At 38.4% G+C, this 24,080-nt stretch overlaps 1 protein-coding gene across 1 annotated transcript in view; it reads left to right on the top strand.

Moving 5' to 3' along the window:
- LOC135201156 (general transcription factor 3C polypeptide 1-like) overlaps positions 1-24,080 on the top strand; it is a gene marked incomplete in the record, with an annotated part of 923,347 nt that overhangs the window by 699,244 nt on the left and 200,023 nt on the right. The window contains 1 exon segment of the mRNA XM_064230032.1: positions 11,690-11,958. Within this exon segment, the coding sequence (XP_064086102.1) occupies positions 11,690-11,958 (269 nt within the window).

Raw genomic sequence — 24,080 nt, forward strand, 5'->3', positions numbered from 1 at the left:
AATAAGAAATTTGAAACATTACAGCATGGTTTAGATCGAGATATTTCAGCCAAGTTTAACAAGCTGTCAGAAAATTTTGAAGCAGCTTTTACTAGGATGTCTAACAATCTTTTAGATTAATTTTCAGCTCCTCATCAGGTACCTGTTGACAGCACCCTGGGTAATAGTGTGACAGATACCCCAGCTTGTGAACCCCGTTGTGGCGAAGGCCTATGGGAGATCCGGTCCGGGCAGGTGCCTGACGATTCTTTACCCAATGTGTCCACTGTTAGTCCTGTAACAGTCCCACAGGGCACTTATTTATGAGAAGGGGGGAGGAGTATTAGTGTTAGGCCTAAGACAGCTAGTTGTCAGGGTGTTACTTTGGGAAAGGTTCACAGTTAGGATCTGACGATGATGATGATGATGTGGATTCGTGTGGTATTGGTGTTCAATGAAACACCAATATCACATGAATCCACATCATCATCATCATCGTCAGATCCTAACTGTGAAACTTCCCCAAAGTAACACCCTGACGGCTAGCTGTCTTAGGTCTAACACTAATACTCCTCCCCCCTTCTCATAAATAAGTGCCCTATGGCACTGTTACTGGAGTAACAGTGGACACACTGGGTAAAGAATCATCAGTCACCTGCCCGACGGCAGTCATGATGTTGAGTTCATGGAACTTTTTTATTTAGTTTTGAGTTTTCTTCCTCAGGCGAGGCCTAAAGAGCAGAAGCAGCCTCCGCCTCGCTGTATTACAGAAGGGATTTTTCTTGACGGTACGGTCCTTCCTGGTTGCAGAAATTTTTACATTTTCCCTTTGCTCAGAGGTTCGTGAGAGTGATGGCGGACGTCGTCGCTCAACTTTCAGAGGTGATTGGGGAAGGGAAGAGGAAGCTCTCCTCTCTTCTATGACACCGGAGAGGTGTTTATCAGGTGGCGGATGATATTTCACTCTCTCGACCCCTCAAACCAAATCCTGATTTTTTCCGACTTCAGGTTCAGTCTTTGCTTTCCAAGGCTTCAGTCTCAGTCTTGCTCAAAGATTTTATTGCCATGGAGTCTGTTATGAGTTCCTTGCAGGAGGCTCAATCCTTCAATATACGGGTCCTCGGAGGTCTTTTAATGTATGTTAAGGACTCCGGGTTTGTTCCTCCTGATGCTCCTCTTTTTAGAGAAATTTTGCTCATTTATTTCGATCACTTCTGTACACCAGAATGAGCTTGCCGCTTCTATGCAGGCCTTTCTCTTTTCTCTAAGGCGTAACCTGTATTTGTCGCAGTTACCCTCTTCTGTTTCGGAGATGCAGAGAAATCGTTTATTGTCCTCTTGTCTTTTTGGCGATTCCCTTTTTGATATGTGTGCTTTCTTAGGTTTTGAAAGAACATCAAGGCAATGCCTCTTCCCAAGCTCTCTGGGTCTTATCAAGAGCTTTTTCCTCAGATTTTCCTCCTATTTCTTCAATGGGTAAGCATAAGTTTAGTGTCACATTTACACCTTCTGCTCCAGTCCAACAACCTCCTCCTTTTTTCTGGCTCGTTTCTCCCGAGTACATCTTAGGTTTCTGGTGCCTCAGCTTCTTCCTCTGGCGCTCAACCTTTGAAACACAGGAGAGGCTCTTGGCACAGATCTAAGGGCAGAGGAAGAGGAGGTCTTTCTTCTCCTTCCTTGTCTGTTCATAAGAATTTTTGGAAGTAAGAGTCATTACCTTGCCCGGAGACCGCAGTAGGAGCTTATCTCTCTCACTACTGGTCAGCTTGGCAGGAGAGAGCTGTGGATGCTTGGGTAGTGGAGGTCCTGAAGGTAGGTTACGAGATCCCTTTTGTTTTGAGACCTTCACTTTCCAAGCATCCTCTCGAGAGTTCAGCAGTTATTCCCCTCACTCAATCAGGGGTCAAGCCTTGGAGAAGGAGCTTTTGGCCCTTTTGGAGAAGAATGCCATAACAAGCTCCTTCTCCTGGGTTTTACTCACGCGTGTTTGTGGTTCTAAAGGCCTCAGGTGCCTGGCACCCCAACATAGATCTTTCGGTTCTAATCAAGTTCATTCTAAAGTCCAAGTTCCAGATAGAGACAGTTCAGACTTTTCTTTCATCCGTCAGGAAGGGGGACTGGATGATTTCCATCAATCTGCAGGATGCTTATCTGCAAATCCCCATCCATCCGAAGAGCAGACCTTACCTTCGGTTTTTCACAGACTTGGGAGTTTTCCAGTTCAAGACCCTTTGTTACGGCCTCACCACTGCTCCACAGGTCTTTTCTTAGGCGATGGCTTCTGTTTTGGCTATTCTGCATCAGTTAAAAGTAAGGATGCTTCAGTATCTGGACGATTGGCTAGTCCATGCCGACTCTCTAGAGAAATGTCTCCAGTCGAGGGAGATAGTTCTGTCTATTTTTGTCGACTGGGCATTCGTGTTAACTTTGACAAGTCCAATCTAATCCCTTGCCAGATCATGACTTATCTTGGGATTGTTTTGGATTCCCAGATTTTGAGGGCTTCTCCCTTTCAGAAACGGATAGACAGGTTTCTAAGTCTGGCTGAAGAATTTCTGTCCTCCGTTACTCACCCAGTCTCTCTTTGGAGAACTCTCCTGGTCCATTTTTCATCCCTTATCCAACTGGTTCCTGGGGGTCACCAGTCATGGGATTTTGTGTCTGAGGACATGATAGTCGCCCCCTCTCCACAATGTCAGAAGGATCTCCGTTGGTGGATGCAAGTTCACCGTCTCAAATCAGGGATGTCTCTTCTTTCAGTTCCGCCAGACCTAATGTTTTGGTCAGAGGCCTCAGATCAAGGTTGGGGCGCGCATCTGGGCTCCGAAGTTGCTTCGGGCCTTTGGTCAGAGGAAGAGAGGATCATGTCAATAAATGGGAGGGAACTAAGGGCAGTGTACCTAGGCCTTCTTTCATTTCAAGATCAGCTGTTGGAGTCGTTTGTAGCAATCTTCATCAACAACACCACAGCAATCTTGGACCTTCTCACTTAAGAAGCCCGATCAATCTTGTGTTGGGTGGAAGACAGGAGGATTATGTTGGTCCCTCAGTTTCCTGGGCCATCACAACGTCTTGCAGATGCCTTGTTGAAACTGAACAAAGTTTAAGGGTTGGAATGGACACTTTGCCATGAAGTCTTTGACAGCCTCAGAAAGAAGTGGCCTGTCACAGTCGATCTGTTTGCCACCGCACTGAATTTTCGGTGTCAAATCTTCGCCCCTTACCAGACTCCTCAGAGTGCCAGGACTGATGTTCGATTGCAGGACTGGGAGGCCTTCAAGCATATGCTTTTCCTCCATTCACTATGGTGAAGTCAGTCCTCAACAAAGTGAGGGCAACCAAGCTTCTGGATCTCACCTTGATCGCCCCCTTCTGATCACAGAAGGAGTGGTTTCCCAACCTACTGGAAGCACTGGTGGAGCTCCCCTTTGTCTGCCCGAGAAACCAGATCTTCTCAACCTCATTTTCATTAGACCTGTTGAATTTAGAAAGGTGGTTTTCTACATATTTACTTGAGAGAAATTTTCTTATAGTGTACCTGAAATAGCACTGCCATTTTCTTTCATACACTCAGGTTCCAATGTTTTTTTTTTTTTTTTTTTTTTTTTTTTTATTAAATGTTTCCTCCTGTTTTTTTACTTGAAGTGTATATTGATGTACAAGTAATTTAGTATTTGGTATTTACAAGTCAACACATTTATGAGTATGAATTTAGCAACTAATTTTGCACAATGTACCAGTTATTATGTTTACTTAAGAATTAAGTTGTTTTAATAAAATTAGAGTTTCACAACAAAAACATGGTGTTTCCTTGAGCCAGGCGCTCTACTCAATTCTTTTACCTTCCTGCACGATGTGGGCTCAAAGAAACCCCCACATTTTGGTGCCCAGACCCTGTGAACACTCCCTCTAAGAATATAAGTAAGTTGTGCAGTGAAGATAATGGAGAAGTTAAAGAGGACAAGGATGACATGTCGAGGGTGGGTGACGAGAGCTTCCAAGGCTCTGAGTGATCTGGAGTCCTCCACCACAACCATTAGTCAATTTGAGTACGCCATCAAGGAATACAACCAAAGACTAGCTAAGTTGGATGAAGTCCAAGAAGCAATAGAAATTGATGTAGCTGAAGAAGAACTAGAACAACTTTTGGATGAAGCCCATGAGTTTAGAACAAAAAGTGTGCAGCCTAGGATACAAGCTGAAGACCAGATTAGGAAGTTAGCAGTAGCAGCGGGTCCTGGTTCTAAAGCTGGCAGTATAAGTGGACAGTCTTCATCTCAAGAATCAGATGTCACCAACGTCAAGTTACCCAAGCTGGAACTGCCAAAGTTTAGTGGCGAAGTGACCCAATGACAGTCCTTCTGGGATCAATATACTTCCCACATCGATGCAACAGACCTTCCAGTGATCAGTAAGTTCACCTATTTGCTGTCTTTGCTGGAGGGAGATGCCAAGAATGTAGTGAAGGGACTAGCCCATACCAGTGCTAATTGCCCAGTTGCTTGCAAGTTACTGAAGGAACGCTACTACAAGCCAGAAAGGATTATTTTTGCTCATGTCCTGGCATTGTTAAATGGTCAGGTCAACATTAATGTCAGCAGACCAAAGGGTGTATCACAGCTGTGGAAATTACGAGATGACATTCTAATACACATCCGCAGTTTGGAGGCGCTAGGCGTCACTGGAAAACAGTGTGAAGTGTTTCTTACACCTATCATCCTCTCTCGTTTGCCCAGTGAACTGCGGCTAGAGTGGGCCAGGGATGGTGATGGACATGAGAGTGATTTAGATTGGTTATTGACATTCTTAGACAAGGAAATTTCAAGATTAGAAAGGTCTGAAGCCTTTAAGGGAAAGAGTAGTAGTGAAGAGAAAAAAATTGAAAGTAAGAGTTCTAAAGACAAGGTGTACTCAGCCGCAGCCCTTCATGCTTCGTCCAAGCAAGAAAACACTGCAGTTTCTGTGGCAAGAAACAAAAATCAGAAAACTGTTTTGGTGTACTAGAATTGAGTGGAAAAGAGCGAGGTGAAAAAATAAGAAGTTTAGGCCTGTGTTTCAAGTGTTTGAAGAGTGGACACATGTCAAGAGTGTAAAGCTCGTACAAGGTGTACAAAGTGTAACGGTGCCCACTCTACCTTAATGTGTGGTGTCAGGCTGGAAATTAACCTAAAGAAGGAAGAAAGGGAAGCAAAGGTAGGTGCTGTTGGCAGTGACAAGCCTGGTGATGTGGCACTTATGACAGGGCAAGGTGGTAACTGTGCCATTTTACAGACAGCCAAAGTTCACGTGAGTGGTAGTGATGGTACTGTTGTCACTGCTCAGGTAATGTTTGATAATGGTGCAGACAAATCATGTTAGTAGCAAATTTGTGAAGAAGTGTAAACCACAGTGGATCACTAGTGCACCTATGCCATACTCTAGTTTTGGGGGTCATAGTAGTGGAAAAATGAACACAGAAATGTTTATGAGTTAAAGTTGTGGGACTCTGACAAGAAGTTGGTACCTATCATTGCTGCGGAGATTCCCAGAATATGTCAGCCCTTGGTTAGGCCTGTTGTACCAGATTCAGTGCTTAACTCTTTTTCTCATGTTGCATTAGCTGATGATTACAACCATGATTCCTCCCATTGAGATTGATATACTGATTGGTCTAGATTTCTACTGGGCACTGATTTCTCCTGTAGATGCCTTCCAAATTAACCATGTTGTAGCCATAAAGTCTGTCTGTGGTTATGTCTTGAGTGGCAGGCTGTATGAAACCACTTGCACTTTTACGTATTCTGTACCACAATTATTGTGTATCTCCTCTGTTTCAGATTCAGATTTGTGTAAGTTTTGGGATCTGGAAACTGTAGGGGTTAAGCCTAGGGAACTTGTTGAAAGTTATAGTGAGACTAAAGTTTTCAAAGAATTTGAGAGTAGTGTGAAGTTTGTGAATGGTCGCTATGAGGTTGCACTGCCATGGAAGGATGATTCTGCTAAAGAAAAACTTTTGAATAATGAAGTCATAGCCCATAAAAGGTTAAGTAAGCTAATGGTTAAGTTAGAACAAGATAAGGAGCTTAAGAAAGAGTATCAAAAAGTGTTTGATAGTTATGAGTCTGATCACATGATAGAAAAGGTACCAAGGCAGGAAATTTCAGGTGTGAATCCTGTGTACACTATGCCTCATCGTCCAGTAGTGAAGTTAAGCAGTTCAAGTACTAATATAAGGCCTGTGTTTGATGCCTCTGCCTCTTGTTACAATGGTGTATCATTGAATGACTGTTTGTCCTCAGGCCCATCACTCAACCCTGACTTGGTTGAGATGCTCATTCGCTTTCGTCGTTGGCCCATTGCTGTTACAGCTGATATAAGAAAGGTATTTCTGCAAATTAGTGTGCAAGAGAAAGACAGAGGTGTTCATAAATTTTTGGGGCCAAGAGACGATGGTACAATATGGCACATGAGATTCACACGTGTACCCTTTGGTAACACAGCGAGCCCATTTCTGTTAAATGCCACTATCAAACATCATTTGGATAAGTATCCCCCCACTAGTGTAGTGCAAGATTTGAAGGCTAACATGTATACAGACAATTGGTTGAGTGGTGTGGATTTTGCTGTAGAAGCAGCTGATAAATTTTGTGAAGCCCGTAGCATTTTTGCTGATGCTAGTATGGACCTTACAAAGCTTGTGTCAAATAGTTTGCTGATTACTTCTCAGTTATGTGACAAGGTACCCTTTATAAATTCTGATGAACGTATACTGTATTAGGCCTTAAGTGGTGTAACTCACAGGACAGTTTCTCCTTTGATGGCATAAACTCAGATTCTATTTTAGAAGTAGTCTCTACTAAGCAAAGCATCCTTAGTGTGATAGCTAAGATTTTTTACCCTTTAGGATTAATTAGTCCATATGTTATGTATGGCAAGATACTTTTTCAGGAACTCTGGAAACTGGGTCTGACTTGGGATCAAGAAATGCCATCAGAGTTGAAGCTTAAGTTTCAGAGATGGCTCCTTAGTAGTCAACATTTAAAGAATTTTCGGATAGATAGATGTTATTTTCCACAAAAAACCTGGGAGAAGCTTAGTCATATGGAGCTACATAGGTTTGGTGATGCTTCTGAAAAGGGCTATGGGGCTTGTGGTCAAGAGTTGCACCCATAAAGACAATTACATTGCCGAGGTTAGAACTCATGGGATCTCTTTTGTGTTCAAGATTAGTCAACTTTGTGAAGATGCCTTAACCTAGATAACATGTTAGAGTTAGGTGTTGGACAGATTCTACCATTGCTCTGTCATGGATTCAAGGAGATGCTAGTAAGAAGGACTTATTTGTAGCTAATTGGGTAAAGGAAATCAGAGAGTTAACACCTCCAAGTTGCTGGCAACATTGTGGAAGTAAGGACAATCCAGCTGACCTGATAACACGGGGTCTGTTGGCGGACAATCTTGTGGATAGTACTCTTTGGTTCTATGGGCCTAGTATCTTAAAAGACTCCCTATACCAGTTGTTAAAGATAAAGAAGAAATAAGCACAGAAAGTACTGTTGCCTGTCGCAATGTACAAGGAATGCCAGAAAACCCTTTGATAGATTTAGATCGATTCAGTAAATTAAGCAAGGTGTTAAGAGTTACAGCTTATGTCTTAAGATTTATCAGAAATTGTAAAATTACTCAAAACAAAGTGGAGGGCCCTGAAGAGATTGATTTTGCTAAATTGAAGTTGATTTACTGTATCCAAAGAGAAGTGTTTTCTGTAGAAATAAAGGCACTTTTAGGTAACAAGGCTATTCCTCAATGGTCTAAATTAAGAAATCTTGACCCCTTTCTAGATGATAAAAGATTATTAAGAATTAAGGGTCGTCTTGAGTTTTCTAACTTAGACTATGACACTAAACATCCTGTCATAATTCCCAAGGGTCAATTTGCTAAGTTGTTGATCAGATTTCAGCACGAGTTTTTGAAGCATGCAGGTTTGGATACTGTAATTTCATCCCTACGGAATAGCTTTTGGATTATAGGAATGAGGAGATTAGCTAAGACAGTAATGAAGGAATGTTTAAGTTGCCGTTGGCATGATTCAAAACCTTGCAGTCAACCTGTGGTTCCATTACCCAAAGAAAGAGTAAGGTCTTCTCCACCCTTTGATGTAACAGGCTTAGATTATGCAGGCCCTCTCTTTTGTGCCAATTGTCCTTGTAAGAAATTTTATGTATTGTTGTTCACTTGTGGTGTTGTACGAGCCTTACACCTAGAGCTTACAGAATCTTTATCCTTGTCTGACTGCTTATTGGCTATAAGAAGATTTGTTGCCAGGAGAGGTTTACCTAGTGTCATATATTCAGATAATGCAAAGACTTTTGTAGCTGCTAAGTATGAGGTACAAAGGATGTATAGTCACTTGGCTCCCAAATGGAACTTTATAGCCCCTCGTGCTCCCTGGAGGGGCGGCTGGTGGGAGAGGCTCATTAGGTCAGTTAAGCTTGCTTTGAGAAAGACACTAAATCTGAACTATGTAAGTAAGAGTGAATTAGAAACTATACTAGTAGAAATAGAATCATTATTAATTCTAGACCATTGACTTATGTGAGTGATGAACCTGATTCCATTCACTATCTCACTTCCCCACATTTTATCCTAGGACGAGCCCCAGAGTGTAAATCCTTAATAAATGTAGAGCCATGTAAGGTGACTTCCAGGGACTTGAATGAAAGAGAAGTTGTATGAAACCAGAAGCTAGAACATTTTGGGAAACTTTAGAGTAACAATTATATAACTAATTTGCCTCAAGTTGTAAAAGGATTCAATAAGAAATGTGATTTGTCTAAGGGTGACCTTGTGTTGATAAAAAAGGATAACATTCCTAGATTGAAGTGGTCTCTTGGGGTTATTGTAGATGTGTTTAAAGGTAAAGATGGACTTGTAAGAAGTGTAAGGCTCAAAACTAAAAGGGGAGAGATGAATAGACCTATTCAAAGATTGTATGATCTAGAAGTAGGTAGATCTGAAGATTTGATTACTGCTGATGCATCCTGTGATGATCTTGATAGAGATGTATGTGATAATCCTCAAATGCCCATGCATACTATGAGTGATGATGATGTACTTCCTAGGTCTAAGTCTGGTAGAGTAATTAAAAGCCCCCTACTAAGTTAGATTTATAAAGTCACTGTAAATCATGCAGGTAAAACTTAATATGATTGTTAGTTTGTGAAACTACAGTACTAATTTTCATTGGAGATTTTTCTGTTAGATATAATTTAGATAAGGTCTAAGTTGTGCTCTTTAATAGGTGGTTTTGTCCCCTATTGCCGAGAGGATGTTGAATTTAGAAAGGTTTTTTTTGCATATTTACTTGAGAGAAGTTTTCTTATAGTGTACCTGAAATAGCACTGCCATTTTCTTTCATACACTCAGGTTCCAATGTTTTTGTTTTTGTTTTTTGTTTATTAAATATTTCCTCCTGTTTTTCTTACTTGAAGTGTGTATATTGAAGTACAAATAATTTAGTATTTGGTATTTACAAGTCAACACATTTATGAGTATGAATTTAGCAACTAATTTTGCACAATGTACCAGTTATTATGTTTACTTAGAGTTAAGTTGTTTTAATAAAATTAGAGTTTCACAACAAAAACATGGTGTTTCCTTGAGCCAGGCGCTCTCCTCAATTCTTTTACCTTCCTGCACGATGTGGGCTTAAAGAAACCACCACAAGACCTATGTCAAAGAATGGTGTATCCTTTTTCCTCAGAAATCTTATTGTTAAAACAGGCAGTTCGGTTGCCCATGAAGGCCAGGTGCTGAGAACACACAGTATTAGAGCAGTCACTACATCGGTAGCTTTTATGAAGAACGTCTCGGTCGCCAAGGTGCTTTAGGTGGCGGCTTGGCGTTCTAATTCTGTTTTTGCCTCATTTTACTTGAGGGATGTATCTCTAGTTCTTGGCGATCTTCGTTCTTTGGGCTCATTGGTGATGGTAGGACAGGTCATCAGACAGGAGAATGAGGTAGTCTTCCTGTTTTACGTTTGGTTGCTACCCGTATCTTATTTTTGTTGTATTTGTGTTCTTTGTTTTTTGCATTATAACTTTTGGGGCAGCTATTGGTTTAGTTATAATGGGAATTAGGCAGTTTAGTATTTATAAGTGTTGTTGATGACATAAGGACTGGCCAATTTGACGATGCACGCTGCTTCCATCATCAGTCTGACATTGGACCAGCCGCTGGGTTGTTGGCACTAGCGACTACGCTTCTCCCAAAGTCGATGCTGATATAGGACTAGCCACTGGTTCCCCTGTCCTGACGACTCACGCTTCTTCCATTATCTGTCTGGATAGGGAATTAGTTGATGGGTCATCTGCTGTCATCTGGTGATCTATTTTTGGTCTCACCTGTTTTCTCAGATTCAGACACTAATGCGAGATCAGGTGACATTTAGTAGCTTTGAATTTCTTGTTGACGAAATCGGTTGCGTTGTTACACCCTCCGATGATCGTTTAACATAAGACCAGTTTAGACTGTCAGGCACTCATCCTCCGGGACCGAATCGCCTTTTGCTCCACGCTCCTTTTTCTTGGCACCAGAAAGCTCAAGTCGGTAGTCGGTCTTGAGATGATATCGCTGCTGGCGACATTGGATTGCGTTGATAGACCCCAAATGTTCACTTAGCTTTGAATTGCCCAGGCAGTCCAGGCACTCATCCTTCGGGGAAAAGTTGCCAATAACTCGCTCCTCTCTCTCGGCAACAGACATTTGTGAGAGAGCAGGTGTTGCTGGTGATTTTAGTGCTTGTTGAAGTTATCAGGATGCAGCCTTGCTCTCCTCGATGTCGTCTGACATGTCACCTGGTTGGTCACCTGACTTGTTTCAGACGGACTGGCTATGCACTTACTCCTTGTCCTTTACTACCGCTGTTTGGCAGCATTATGGTAGGAGACTGAGAGAGTCCTTAGTATATTAGACTTTGGGTTGAGTTATTAACTCAGCATATGATTTATTTTTCTTTGTTGTTTTATGTCCTTTTATTAATTTTTATTTTTCTTCCTTCTCCATTAATTCGATTAGGTTGGTTCCTCTTATTCTGCCCAAAAGGGAAATTTTATTCAGATTCCCTTCTCCTTTTCAATGTGGTTAATCGGGTTAGATTAATTTCATTTAAGGTAATTTTTACTAATATGGAATTTGAATAATAATATTAATATTAATAATACTTATCTGTATAATTTTAGTCCCACCCATCCTACCCCACGATCTGCCTATCACAATTGATTTTCAAGGGAAGGTTTTGTAACTGTCAATGGCAGTGTTGTTAACTGGGGAACAGAATAGGAGGTAAGAGGGTGGTCAATGTGGAAAATACAAAACTCTGAACTCAAAAAGGCACCAGTACTATGTCCCAAGTGGTGTCATCAGACACATTCGTTATCTTGGAAACTTGCAGTAGCTCATGTTATTTCATTACTTCTTGGGTTTCACTTTGAGAATATTATGATGTCACTAGGGGAAATTGTTGGGATATGGGAACCACTATGAATAAGGCCAATAGCACTATGCCAAAAATTGTTCTCTGCTTAATCTTGTGTTAAATAGGTTTGGATCTTTTATATTTTAGGTATCATTATCCAGTAATAATAAAAAGACCTATAAATCTAGTGAATCCCAACTTAATGGGATGTTAGGTCATATAATATCAGTAACTTAATTGCATATTATTTTTCAGGGGCGTGGAAACTTACCATCTGCATCCCGTTTAGGGTTATATATGATGAGAGATCAGTTATCTAGAGCTGAGGTTGACCAGATTAATATACAGCATGCACAAGAACACCTGGTGGTTAATGCATGTGATGTAACCTGTCGTCTAAGACCACCTCCAGAACTTCAGGAAAGCTTTGAAATAGTTGTACCAGAGAAACCTGAATTGATAGAAAACTACCTGTTACCATTAACTATGCAGAAAGTCTCTGAATGCTTAGAACATCGAAAAAAGTAAGTTGTTTACACTGGTCACTTTGTGTCAGCTAAGAGATTGAGATATTCTTGAAATTTCGTTTTGCCTTTCCCAGTCCAGCACAGTGCTACAGAGAGGAGCCTATACTTGTGCAATATTATTCATATATAAATACATGAAAACTAATATATATATATATATATATATAATATATATATATATATTACTATATATATATATATAATATATATATATATATATATATATATATATATATCCAGGCAGTCCCTGGGTTACGACGGGGGAGGGTTTTTTTTTTTCCGTTTTCTTAAGACGCGTCGTAACCCGAAAATTGTCGTAAGCCGGAACGACATTCTTGAAAAACATGTCCACAGGGAAAATTTCACTAATTTGCAATTTTTCTTAGGGCCGTATCTCTAAAATTATCACTAATTTACTTTTTTTCATGTGCAACACTGTGTATTCACAATTACTGTATATTTTCATTAAAATACAAGAGAGAGAGAGAGAGATGAGAGAGAGGGGAGAGATAGGAAGAGAGTTACGAGAGAGAGAGAGACGAGAGAGAGAGGAGGGAAAGAGAGAGAGTTACATAAAACCCATTAAATTCATTGACCATTGTATGGCATTGTTAAGCTCCGAGTGTCACTGGAGTTATGAGATAGGGAAAATTGATACAGAAAAAGACGAAGGGAAGAATTTTCTTTTGAAATTAGTTATCGTATTATTACTACTTCTATTATTATTATTATTTGAAAATATAATAAAACACGTGCATCTACCATAAAATTCTCTCATCTTAGTAAGAAAGAGGAATTATCCTTACAAGTGAAATGGAAAGGTCATTTTCATCTCTTTAAAATAGAGCATTATGAATTTTGTAATTAAAGTATTATTATTATTATTATTATTATTATTATTATTATTATTATTATTATTATTATTATTATTATTATTATTATTATTAAGTAACTGAAATTATCAATAACATTTTACATACTAGTACCATAAAAATTCTTTCATCTCGGTAAAAAGAGAGAGAGAGAGAGAGAGAGAGAGTAGAGAGAGAGAGAGAGAGAGAGAGAGAGAGAGAGTGTTTATCTCTCTCTGTTCTCTCAAAAAATACTTATAACGCTTCCAGCGAAAGAGAGGGAGGGAGTTACCACTATGACACATTATCATCTTGTGTGGCAAGAGAGAGAGAGAGAGAGAGAGAGAGAGAGAGAGAGAGAGAGAGTGTTAACCTTAATTAAAAGTGACATGGATAGATTAGTACGTATTGTATTTCTTTAAAATACTATCACATATGAATTTTGTAATTACATTATTATTATTATTATTTTATTTGAAAGTATTAAAAACAAATAGTACAAGTACATAGAAAATCTCGAGTCTCAGTGAATGAGAGAGAGAGAGAGAGAGAGAGAGAGGGGGGGGGGGGGGAAATCCCAGGAACACGTGATTGCAACACTGCAGCTCTTCCCCCTCCTGGCTGTCACAGAACTTGATATATCTGACAGTTTTAGTACCTGGATCTTGAGAAACGGTTACTGGAAGAAGACTGGGATTTCCTTCATTCTTCCATAATTTTTTAAATATAAGCTAAAATCTTTCTAATTCACTATGGTATTTTCTTTAATGAATTGATATTATTGCTGTATAAATTAATATTAATATTTGAAAATAGTAAATTATTTATTTATCATACAAAAAACATACATCTTTGTAGGAGAGAGAGAGAGAGAGAGAGAGAGAGAGAGAGAGAGAGAGAGAGAGAGAGAGAGAGAGAGAGAGAATTATTATATTATGTGTTGATATCATTTACAACTTATTAACTTACTAATACAGTATTAATCAAAATTAATATTTGAAAATTAGTAAATCATTTTTGTATTATAAAAATGTATTTAGTCATGAAAATAAACATCAAAATACACTAATTAGTGATTATTTTTGTCGGAAAATACAAAGAGAGAGAGAGAGAGAGAGAGACTATGGTTTTTATATCCAAGTCTAAGTAGAGTATAAATGGATTCTTTAAGTGAAATAATGTTTCAATGATATTTTGCTGTTTTGTATTAAAGGATATGTATACTGTTTGAGAATGCGTTCCTTATCCTTGACTATGGTTACCATACAGTTTAATAGCGTAAATTAATTTATGCGCCCTCTGCTCAGAAACTAGTTCTGCGTATGAGGTATCGTTAAAAGGCATAAAAAACCGTTGTAACCTTGGAATTTGCGTTGTAATCTAACCAGAAACTTAGTTTTGTTAATTATGTATACTGGAAACAAGCAATGATTTTTTCATTATTTGCGCTTTTGGACTGTTATAAACTGCGCATCCCAAGCTAGTGTATTCATTCGCTCGGAAACTAGTTCCGCATATGAGGCATCACTAAAAAAATTTTAAAAATATGACATAAAAAGTGTCGAAAATCATCATAACCTCAAACTTTTTGTTGTAATCTAACCAAAAACTTATTTTTATTAACCCCTAAACGCCGAAGCGGTAAAAAAAAAATGTCTCCCGTGTGCCGGAGGTGTTTCAGAGTGAGCGCGGAAGGGGAAAATATTTTTTTTTCAAAAAATCACAGTGCGCTTAGTTTTCAAGATTAAGAGTTCATTTTTGGCTCCTTTTTTTGTCATTGCCTGAAGTTTAGTATGCAACCATTAGAAATGAAAAAAAATATCATTGTCATATATAAATAATGCGATATATGATAGCGCAAAAACGAAATTTCATATTTAATTGTATTCAAGTTACTTTTTTTTTTGTAAGTACACTAAATTGTGATCATTTTGTTATATAACACATTGAAAAACGATAAAAGCAACACAGAGAAAATATTATCACAAAATAATGCATGAATTCCGTAAACCCGCGGGCGGACGTAAAACAGATATTTTTTTCAAAAATTCACCATAAATCTAAATATTGTCCTAGAGACTTCCAATTTCTTTCAGAATGAAGACAAATGATTGAATATTACTATACTATAAGAATATTAGCTTACAAGTGCAGTTTTCGACCATATCTGACGAGTTAAAGTTGACCGAATGTCGAATTTTTTTATATATTTTTTTTATATGCAATTATTTCGGAAATAAGAAAAGCTACAACTTTTAAATATTTTTCGTTTTATTCTACATGAAATTATGCACATTTTCATATATAAAACTCTATGAAATGCCTAATATGAAACGGAGCAAATATTCCGAGAATGGGACGTACACATTTTGGAGATTTGTGGCGGAGAATCCGCGTGCGGAGGGAAGGAAAGTTTTTTTTTTAAATTCACCATAAATTTAAATATTGTGCTAGAGACTTCGAATTTGTTCAAGATGAAGATAAATGACTGAATATTACTAGACTGTAAAGAGTTTTAGCTACAATTGCGTTTTCGACCATTTCGGTAGAGTCAAAGTTGATCCGAACGTGGTTTTTTTTTTTTCCTTTTTTTTTTTTTATATGTGATTTATATGCGAATAATTTCAAAGATGAGAAAAGCTACAACCTTCAATTATTTTTTGTTGTATTCTACATGAAATTGCACACATTTTCATATATAAAACTATGTAACGGCTAATTTAAAATGGTGCAAACATTACCACAATCTCACGTATGATTTTTTCGGAAGAGTTACGCGACGCGGACGTAAAGAAAATGTTATTTTTTTCATAAATTCACCATAAATCAAAAATATTGTGCTAGAGACTTCCATTTGTTGCAAAATGAAGGTAAATGCTTGAATATTACTAGAATATAAGCGTTTTAGCTTATTTTTTCAATTGCGTTTTTCGACGCCATTTTCATTTAGAGTCAAAGTTGACCGAAGTTTTTTTTGAAAATTTGTCACTTATCATTTTTTATATGAACATATTTCAAAATTGATAAAAGCTACAACCATGGGTTGTTTTTAGTTGTATTGTGCATGAAATTGCGCACATTTTCATATATAAAACTTATGTAACGGCTAATTTAAAATGGTGAAAACATTACCACAATCGCATGTATGATTTTTTTCAGAAGAGTTACCGCGCGGACGTAAGGAAAAAGTTTGTTCATAAATTCACCATAAATCGAAATATTGTGCTAGAGACTTCCAATTAGTTGCAAAATTAAGGAAGGTAAATGGTTGAATATTACTAAAATATAAGAGTTTTAGCTTACAATTGCGTTTTTAGACCATTTCGGTAGAGTCAAAGTTGACCGAAGGTTGAAAATTTGTCACTTATCGTTTATTTATATGAAAAATATCTCAAAATTGATAAAAGCTACAATCATGAGTATTTTTTTGTTGTGTTCTACATAAAAATGCGCACATATATAATACTCCATGTAACGGCAATAATTTAAAATGGTAACAAAATTATGTCAAAGTGACGAAATAATTTCCGAGATGTGTCACAGATACTTTTTAGTGCGCAAGAAAGAAATTCGCCGCTTGCGCGCCTGCGTAACGATTGTAAAACAAAACAACACCTTGATCCATGAACTCCAGCATTCCCCCAAGGCGCGTGATTTCAAGAGTTTTCGGCTGGTAGGCCTAAAAGTTTTTTCGCGAATTTTTTTGTTTTTTAAAAAAAACTTTGTATGTCGACGTAAAATACGTCCAGTCGGCACCGAGAGACAAAAAAATGTCGACGTAAAATACGTCCAGTCGGCGTTTAGGGTTTAATTATACGTGCTAAACTATAAAGGATTCTTATCATAGTATGCTTTTTTAAAAGACGTCGTTAACTCGGAGCGTCGGAAGCTGTCAGCGTCGTAACCTCGGAACAAGCGTCGTAACCCAGGGCGGATTTTTCAATGAATATTTAGAAAAAAGCGTCGTCTAACCTCCGGAACGTCGTAAGCCGGACCCGTCGTAACCCGGGACCGCCTGTATATATATATATATATATATATATAATATATATATATATATATATATATATATATATATATTATATATAGATATAGATATAGATATAGATATAGATATAGATATAGATATATTATATATATTTAATATATGTATATAAACCAATTTTGGGGAAAATTTTTTGTTTCACTGATTTTGGAATATACTCAAATGGTAGGGAGTATTTTGCCACTGGAATGGTATTCTCCAGGTAGGAACAGTAATTATAGATGTAGTTCACTAGTTACTGAACATAGTCACTGAACTGGCATGAAGTGTGATTCTCTCTGACTGACAATCTTGTGCATGCATTTCCTGTTTAATATAAATGTACTGTTTGCCATCTAGGCAGGTGTTTATGGGTTAGTGATTTACATTACCAAGTAGATAATCTTCTCTGATGGTGATGATATTCCAAGATCCCTCCCTTGACAAGCAAAGAAAATCCCCAAATTGATGTTGATCAAAACATTAAAACTACTTTTATAATTAGTTATCAGAAAGTAATCCAAGAAATTTAGTTTTTTAATATTAATGGATCATGTCAGATCCTATTAACATGCACCAACGTAATGAGTAAACATCAAATCTATTTGGAAAACAAAAAGAATATAGTAGTATGAAGGTAATTTTGATGAATACTAATGTGAGTATAAAAGGGATTTTGACGAAGGAAAAATTCTATTTCTGGGCAAGGGTCCGTGTCGCCCAGTGAAATAATCCCTTAAGTTCATTATGTCTAGGTAAATGATACTAACATTACCAGAGAAAAAATAAAAATAGGGGGATGTCAGAGTAACTGACTCGCTCACCCTAAATAAAAAGAGGGTGTCGGTATGGTACTGGGGCGAGTGAGACCACTACCACGGACCTCTTGCCATTTAGAATTCTCCTTCATCAAAATCCCCCTCCCTGAGAGAGCTGATACACGGCCGGCGCCGGCAATTACTACTACACACCCTCCCACGCCGACCGCAGCGCCTCTCGTGGCCATCCTTGAAGTTAGAGACCAATCTTGGGCGCAAGGGTGGGAGATATCGGGGGGGATTTCACTGGGCGACACTGACCCTTGCCCAGAAATAGATTTTTCCTTCGTCAAAATCCCTTTTCTGGGCTCAGTCCGTGTCTCTTCATGAAATAGTACCAGAGAATTAGCACAAGATTGGAGAGAAGTAAAATAAGGTCTCAAGAAAACAAAAAGAAAACAAAATGATTATAATCTAGCTGAAATATTTACAGAGTTATCATACATAAACTTAAGGGGGCCGGCCGGAACCCCTATAGACAGTGGGTATAGGCGAAAAATGCAAAGTCATGAAAAAATTCATGGAGCTTCATATGGCAATTGAGAATACGTATACGAAATATTTCGTCAAAATTCCTCTTACTTTCGTAGTTACAAGGTAATTAGTAAACATAACTCAATAAGCCTAAAACATTCATCCATACAAGAAATGCAATATTTCTTCTGTTATCGTAAATTTTTGATAATTATTGGCAAAGAAATTGTGAGAAATGGCATCTGTACAGATTCCGTGGCTCGCAGAAGCGAGTATCTGGTTCAACCATGAATTAGTGCGACCATAGACTTCAAGTAGATTACACGTTCGAGTTTCACCTCGTGACTTTCGCTTGCTTTCACGTATGTTTATGAATGTTCGGCAAGAAGTTCATCATGCCAATGAGGAAAAGACAAGCAAAACATCTCGCTAACATACAGACGAAGAAAAATCGCTCAAGCATTATTACAGAATATCATAATATACGCGTAGTTATGAAGAGAGAGGGGAGGGTTGCTTAGTAACGCCCCCGTTCTTGCCTGACAGGACACGTCACACTATGCCCAAGGCTACGATCTTTGAGCAAGAGATCTTCATTTATGATAAATAACATAGTTTTGGTTTTTTTTTTTAAATTTTTTAATACCCAAAATGGACTATGAAATTCATAATAATCATGATTTATTAAATTGTCTTTGTAAAAGAGAGTACATCTTCGAGTTTTCACCTCTGACATTCTCCTGCATTTATGTTTTGTTTATCTCTGTTTCGGCAAGAATGTCATCATGCCAAAGAGGAAAATACAAGGAAAACATCTCGCTAACATACAGAAGAAGAAAATTCGCTGTAATAAGCCGAGTTAGTGAAGGGGAGAGAGGGGGTGGGTTACGTAGGAAGGAGTGCCACCCCATCTTGCCTCAAGCAGTGCCCCAGGCTACGATATAGGAGCAAAGGGATCATCATTTATGATTAAATTATGATAAATAAAATAGTTTTTTTTAGTTTTGGTTTATACACACAAAAAACAAATATACATTCATAATAATCATTATTTTATTAACATTGTCTCTATAGAAATACGAAGGAAAAACTTTGAACGCCCGTATCTCAAAAACTATACTTATTGACCTTCAAAGTCTATCTCCTCACTTAGTTTTAAAAGCTATAACATTGGAATTTGGTATATAACTCAGAAAGACATTATAGTAACAACCAAATAGAGCCATTTTTTCCAATTTTCCAATTTTTGTTTTGTCTTTTTTTTATAATTTTTTTCTCTGATTATAGGGTTTATACCATATTGAAAAAGTTCATATCTAGCAAAAAAAGGACTTTTAGAAAAAAAACTCTCCATTCGATTGGAGGTCTACATCAAGGTATATATTGGTAGTAATCTCAGGTCTTAATATTAAATATCAAGGGAGGAGATAGAATTTGAAAAGTGGTTTTTATTTTCGGGATAAATCGCCCCTGGCGTCACAAAACGAAGGTCAGAGGCGAAAATCATATGCGGTTTGGAGATGTCCCAAGTCACCTTATTAAGTGGTATGAATGTCAAAGTCCTGTCGTTAAAAAACGGCATTATTTAGCCGGCCGGCCCCCCTTAAACTTAGTATAATGTTAACATGTGTTAGCCTTAAAATATATAATAGGACTTAAAACTATACTTAGGCTAAACTTATGATAACTTAAAACTAGATTTTCATTGAACACTATGTACAAGTGAGACTCTCTAGCATAAAAATAAGAGAGGATAACTCACAATAGTCCTTAAGACTTATTGGTAAACATTCATAATATATATAAGTGAGTCTCCCTAGCATAAAAATAAGGGAGAACATCACCAAACAGTCACAATCAGTAATAATATTTACAAGTGTGAGTGCCCCTAGCAAAAAAAAATAAGGGACACATAAACCCACCATGTAGCCTTTCTAGGCAGCTAAGGCTCAAAACACGATTGAGCTTGACGGTAAGGTTAGGGGAAATATTGGTGAGGCAGGTAGAAAGGAGATCTGGATCTTCGACTACAACTACTAGACAGTGTCAGGAGAAACTATGTTTCCCGCTGCCACTGCAGGAAATTTAAGAGATTCCAAGGATTTCAAGTAGTGACGTTTGAAAACTGTCGGCAATTTCCAGCCCGTGTACATTTTTCAAATCATCAAAATTCATATGCTGAAAGTAATTAATAGAGGTGGCTACTGCCCTGATGTCATGGGCTCTAGGGAATGAATCAGGATTAGCTTGTTTAATAAAGTACAGGATTTGTTGTCTAATCCCTTTTATTGAAATAGTGCCACCTTTTTCCCTCATAAAGAGGGGGCCTGAGGATCTAGATGATATCCTGGACAGATAGGCTCGTAAGGTCGTCACTGGACATAGAGAAGGGTCTTGGGGAAGAGGGAGGACCTTCCAAGGAGCCCACCTCATTAAAGGATCCTCATTTTTTGCTAAAAAGCTATGATCTGGAGATATAGGACTTCTCCTGAGGGGAGAAATTCTACATGTCCAGAGGCTCTGGAAAGGGCCGACAGTTCTGATATTCTGGCTCCTGAGGCCAGGCTTAATAAAGTGATTTTGACGTAGGAAAAATCTATTTCTGGGGGAAGACCTGTGTCACCCGATGAAAAATCCCTGTAACTAATTTTTCTAGCATAATAAAACTCTTAATATACCAGAGAAAAAAGCTAACATGGTTATGCTGAAGTTACTACCCTCAGCGCGATCACCCAAAGGGTGTCGGTATAAGTATAGGGGCGTTGTTTTACCACAAACCACAGGACTTCTGCCATTTAGATAGTTCCCCTCCAAATCCCTGTGTTTGGTGGGAGCCGTTACAACGAGATCCCACCACTACTCGTCCCCGCTCGCCACTACTACTAATACCCACGCGCTACTCCTCATTCTTGGAAACAATTCTATAAACTTGGATTAGTCAGGGTGGGAATAGAATGTTAAAAAGAGGGTAGGGTTCATCGGGCGACACAGGTCTTTCCCCAGAAATAGATTTTTCCTACGTCAAAATCCCTTTTTTGGGATCAACTTGTGTCTGCCGATGAAAAAATACCAGAGAATGAAATACAAGTTTAGCATAGATATATATATATATAGAAACTAGGGTTAATAATACCCGGAATAAAAATTCTTAACCAGTTTAATTGTTATAGTTAAACATATAACTTAAAACTAATAATATATAATGATAATTCTTAAAGTACTACAAAGTGAGCAAGAAAACTTGTAATAAAGGAAATTATCCTTTCAAAACCTTAGACTTAACAATTGATCTAAGACTAAGGAAAACATCATCATATAAATAAAGATTAATAAAAGTAAAATATATATACAATATTTACACTGGCAATACAATAATCCGGCAGCGGGGTCAACAAGTAACGCCTAGCCCGATCCGGAGAAAGTATGGTGGGGAGAGTGAGCGAGCCATTAGGTAGAAGGGATAAGGATAGGGAGATTAAAGGTTAAGGAGAGGTGTCAGTTTGTACTTCAGAAACTACCACAGCTCCAGCTGCCACTGCTGAGAATTTTAGGGCCTGCAAATTCTTCAGGTAGTGACGTTTAAATACTGCTGGGGATTTCCAACCTTTATACTTTTGGAGTTCTTCAAACTTCATGTTTTGGAAATAATAGTTGAGTGGCAAACTGCACGGATCATGACATGTGGAACTGAATCCGGGTTAGCCTGTTAATAAAATAAAGTATCTGCTGACCTGATCCCTCTTAGAGTAATCGTGCCCCCTTTTCTCTAATAAAAAGAGAGCCGATGATATTTGAGAAGTTCTGGTCATAAAATGTTTTAAGTGTATGAACAGGACATAAGGATTTATCTTCTGAAGGGGTAGAATTTCAAGGAGTCCATCTATTTAGTGGGGTCCTCATTTTTTTGCTAAAGAATTGTCTATCTGGGTGAAAGTAAGACTTTTCCAGATGGGAGGAACTCAACATGTCCTGGATCTCTAGACAGAGCTGACAATTCTGAAATTCTAGCACCCAAAGCCAGAGCTACTAAAAATAGTTTTGTTTTTCTCAGGTAGAGCTGAAAAATGGGCAGTTATCATTGTCTAAATCTGATGCAAGTTTAAGAAACATCGTTCAAAAACCATGAGATAGATGAGGGCGGCTAGTTGGTCCTCAAACGTGCACAAGCTTTGGGATAGAAGAAAAGTATGTGTCGGATAAATTAATATTGAAACCTATTTGAAAAAATCTTCTTAGGGCAGATTTAATTGTGGTAATAGTGCTGGCGCTAAGCCTTTCTCATGTAATGATCTAAAGAAAGAAATTGTAATTTTTTTTTTGGTTGGTATCCATCTTTTGAATGTTGCTACCTTTTAAAAATATAGCCAATTTTTTCAAATGCAGAATCATATTGCCTAATTGTAGAATCTCTTTTTGTCTGATTCTACAAACAGGATATTTAATGGATCTAATATTTGCTTGCCTCTGTGCTGCAAAACTCATGAAGTCCATAAGTTAGGGCACTTAGAATCCTTGAGGAAGCTGACACAGTCTGCATTGTACTATCTTGTTAGATTTGGAGATGGAATCTTCTGGGTTTGAGATTCTCTCCATGAGAAGGGGATACCAATTGCTCTTCGGCCAGTTGGGTGCTACTAGTGCTAGCTGGCCTTTGAATGATCTTAGCTTGTGTAGAACTTTCAATAGAAGGTTTACTGGGGGAAAGAGATAAATTCCTCTCCATTTGTTCCAGTCAGAGACATTGCATCGATCGCAACGCGTTGATGCTATGTTGGGAGCTACATAACAAGCTCATTTGTGATTGGACTCCGTGGTGAAGAGATCCACCTGGAGATCCGGGATCTGAGTTTGTGATCATTGAAAGGGACTTGTTGTCCAGTGACCATTCTACATTCCTCACTCCTTCTAAATGAACTGCTGACAGATGCCAGTGGTTCTTTTCTGCTAGGAGGAATATTGCTATCATTACATGATTCACTTTTGTTGGATTTGGAACCTCTCTGTTGATGCAATGGACTACTGTCATGCTGTCTGAGATTAATCGAATGTGGATCTTCTTGGACGGTTGTAATTTCTTCAATGTCAAGAAAATACTGCCATTGCTTCCAGTATGTTGATGTGGAATTGACGGAATGTTTCCGACCATGTTCCTTGTACTTTCCTGAGGGAGGAGTATCCCCCCCAACCGTTCAGTGATGCATCTGTGTGGATGATCAGAGATGGGGGAGGAAATTGCAACGGAACTGATTTGGATAAGTTCCGTCGCTCCGTCCATGGAAGAAGTCTTTTTTTAGAACATCTGGAATTTTGGAAATTTTGTCCCTGAATCTGAGATTTGCTCTTGATCTCCAAACCTGATTGATATCCTTTAATCTGGCTTTCAAAAGAACATCCGTCACTGATGCAAATTGAAGGGAGCCTAGGATTCTCTCTTGCTCCCTCCGAGATGACCGTTGTTTTGATAAAGCCGTTTTGTAGCTTTCACTATTTCTTTGCCCTTCTTGGTCGGTAGAGATAGCGTGTGTTTGTTCAGGTCCCACTGGGATTTTTCCTAACCATTGGAATCGAGATGCCGAGTTAGTATGGATTTCTTTATATTTACTTGGAACCCCAAATATTTTAGGAATTCCAGGACTTTGGTCGTTGACCTTCGACACTCCGCTTCGTTGGTTGCCTATATTAACCAATCGTCCAGGTAGGCTACTAATAATATTCCTTTCTTCCTCAATTCCTGAACTACTGCTTCTCCTAGTTTTGTGAACACTCTGGGTGCTACGGAGAGAAGTTTCTGGCTATTGGGACGTGATAGTACGCGTCTGTAAGATCTATAGAGGTGGTGACGGCCCCAAGGGGAAGTAAGGTCCGCACCTGTGAGATTGTCAGCATATGGAACTTGTCGCAATGAATGTAAGAATTCAGCCGAGACAAGTCCAAGATTACCCGTCTTTTGTT

The sequence above is a fragment of the Macrobrachium nipponense genome, chromosome 28 (assembly GCF_015104395.2).
Source record: "Macrobrachium nipponense isolate FS-2020 chromosome 28, ASM1510439v2, whole genome shotgun sequence".
NCBI lineage: Eukaryota > Metazoa > Arthropoda > Malacostraca > Decapoda > Palaemonidae > Macrobrachium > Macrobrachium nipponense.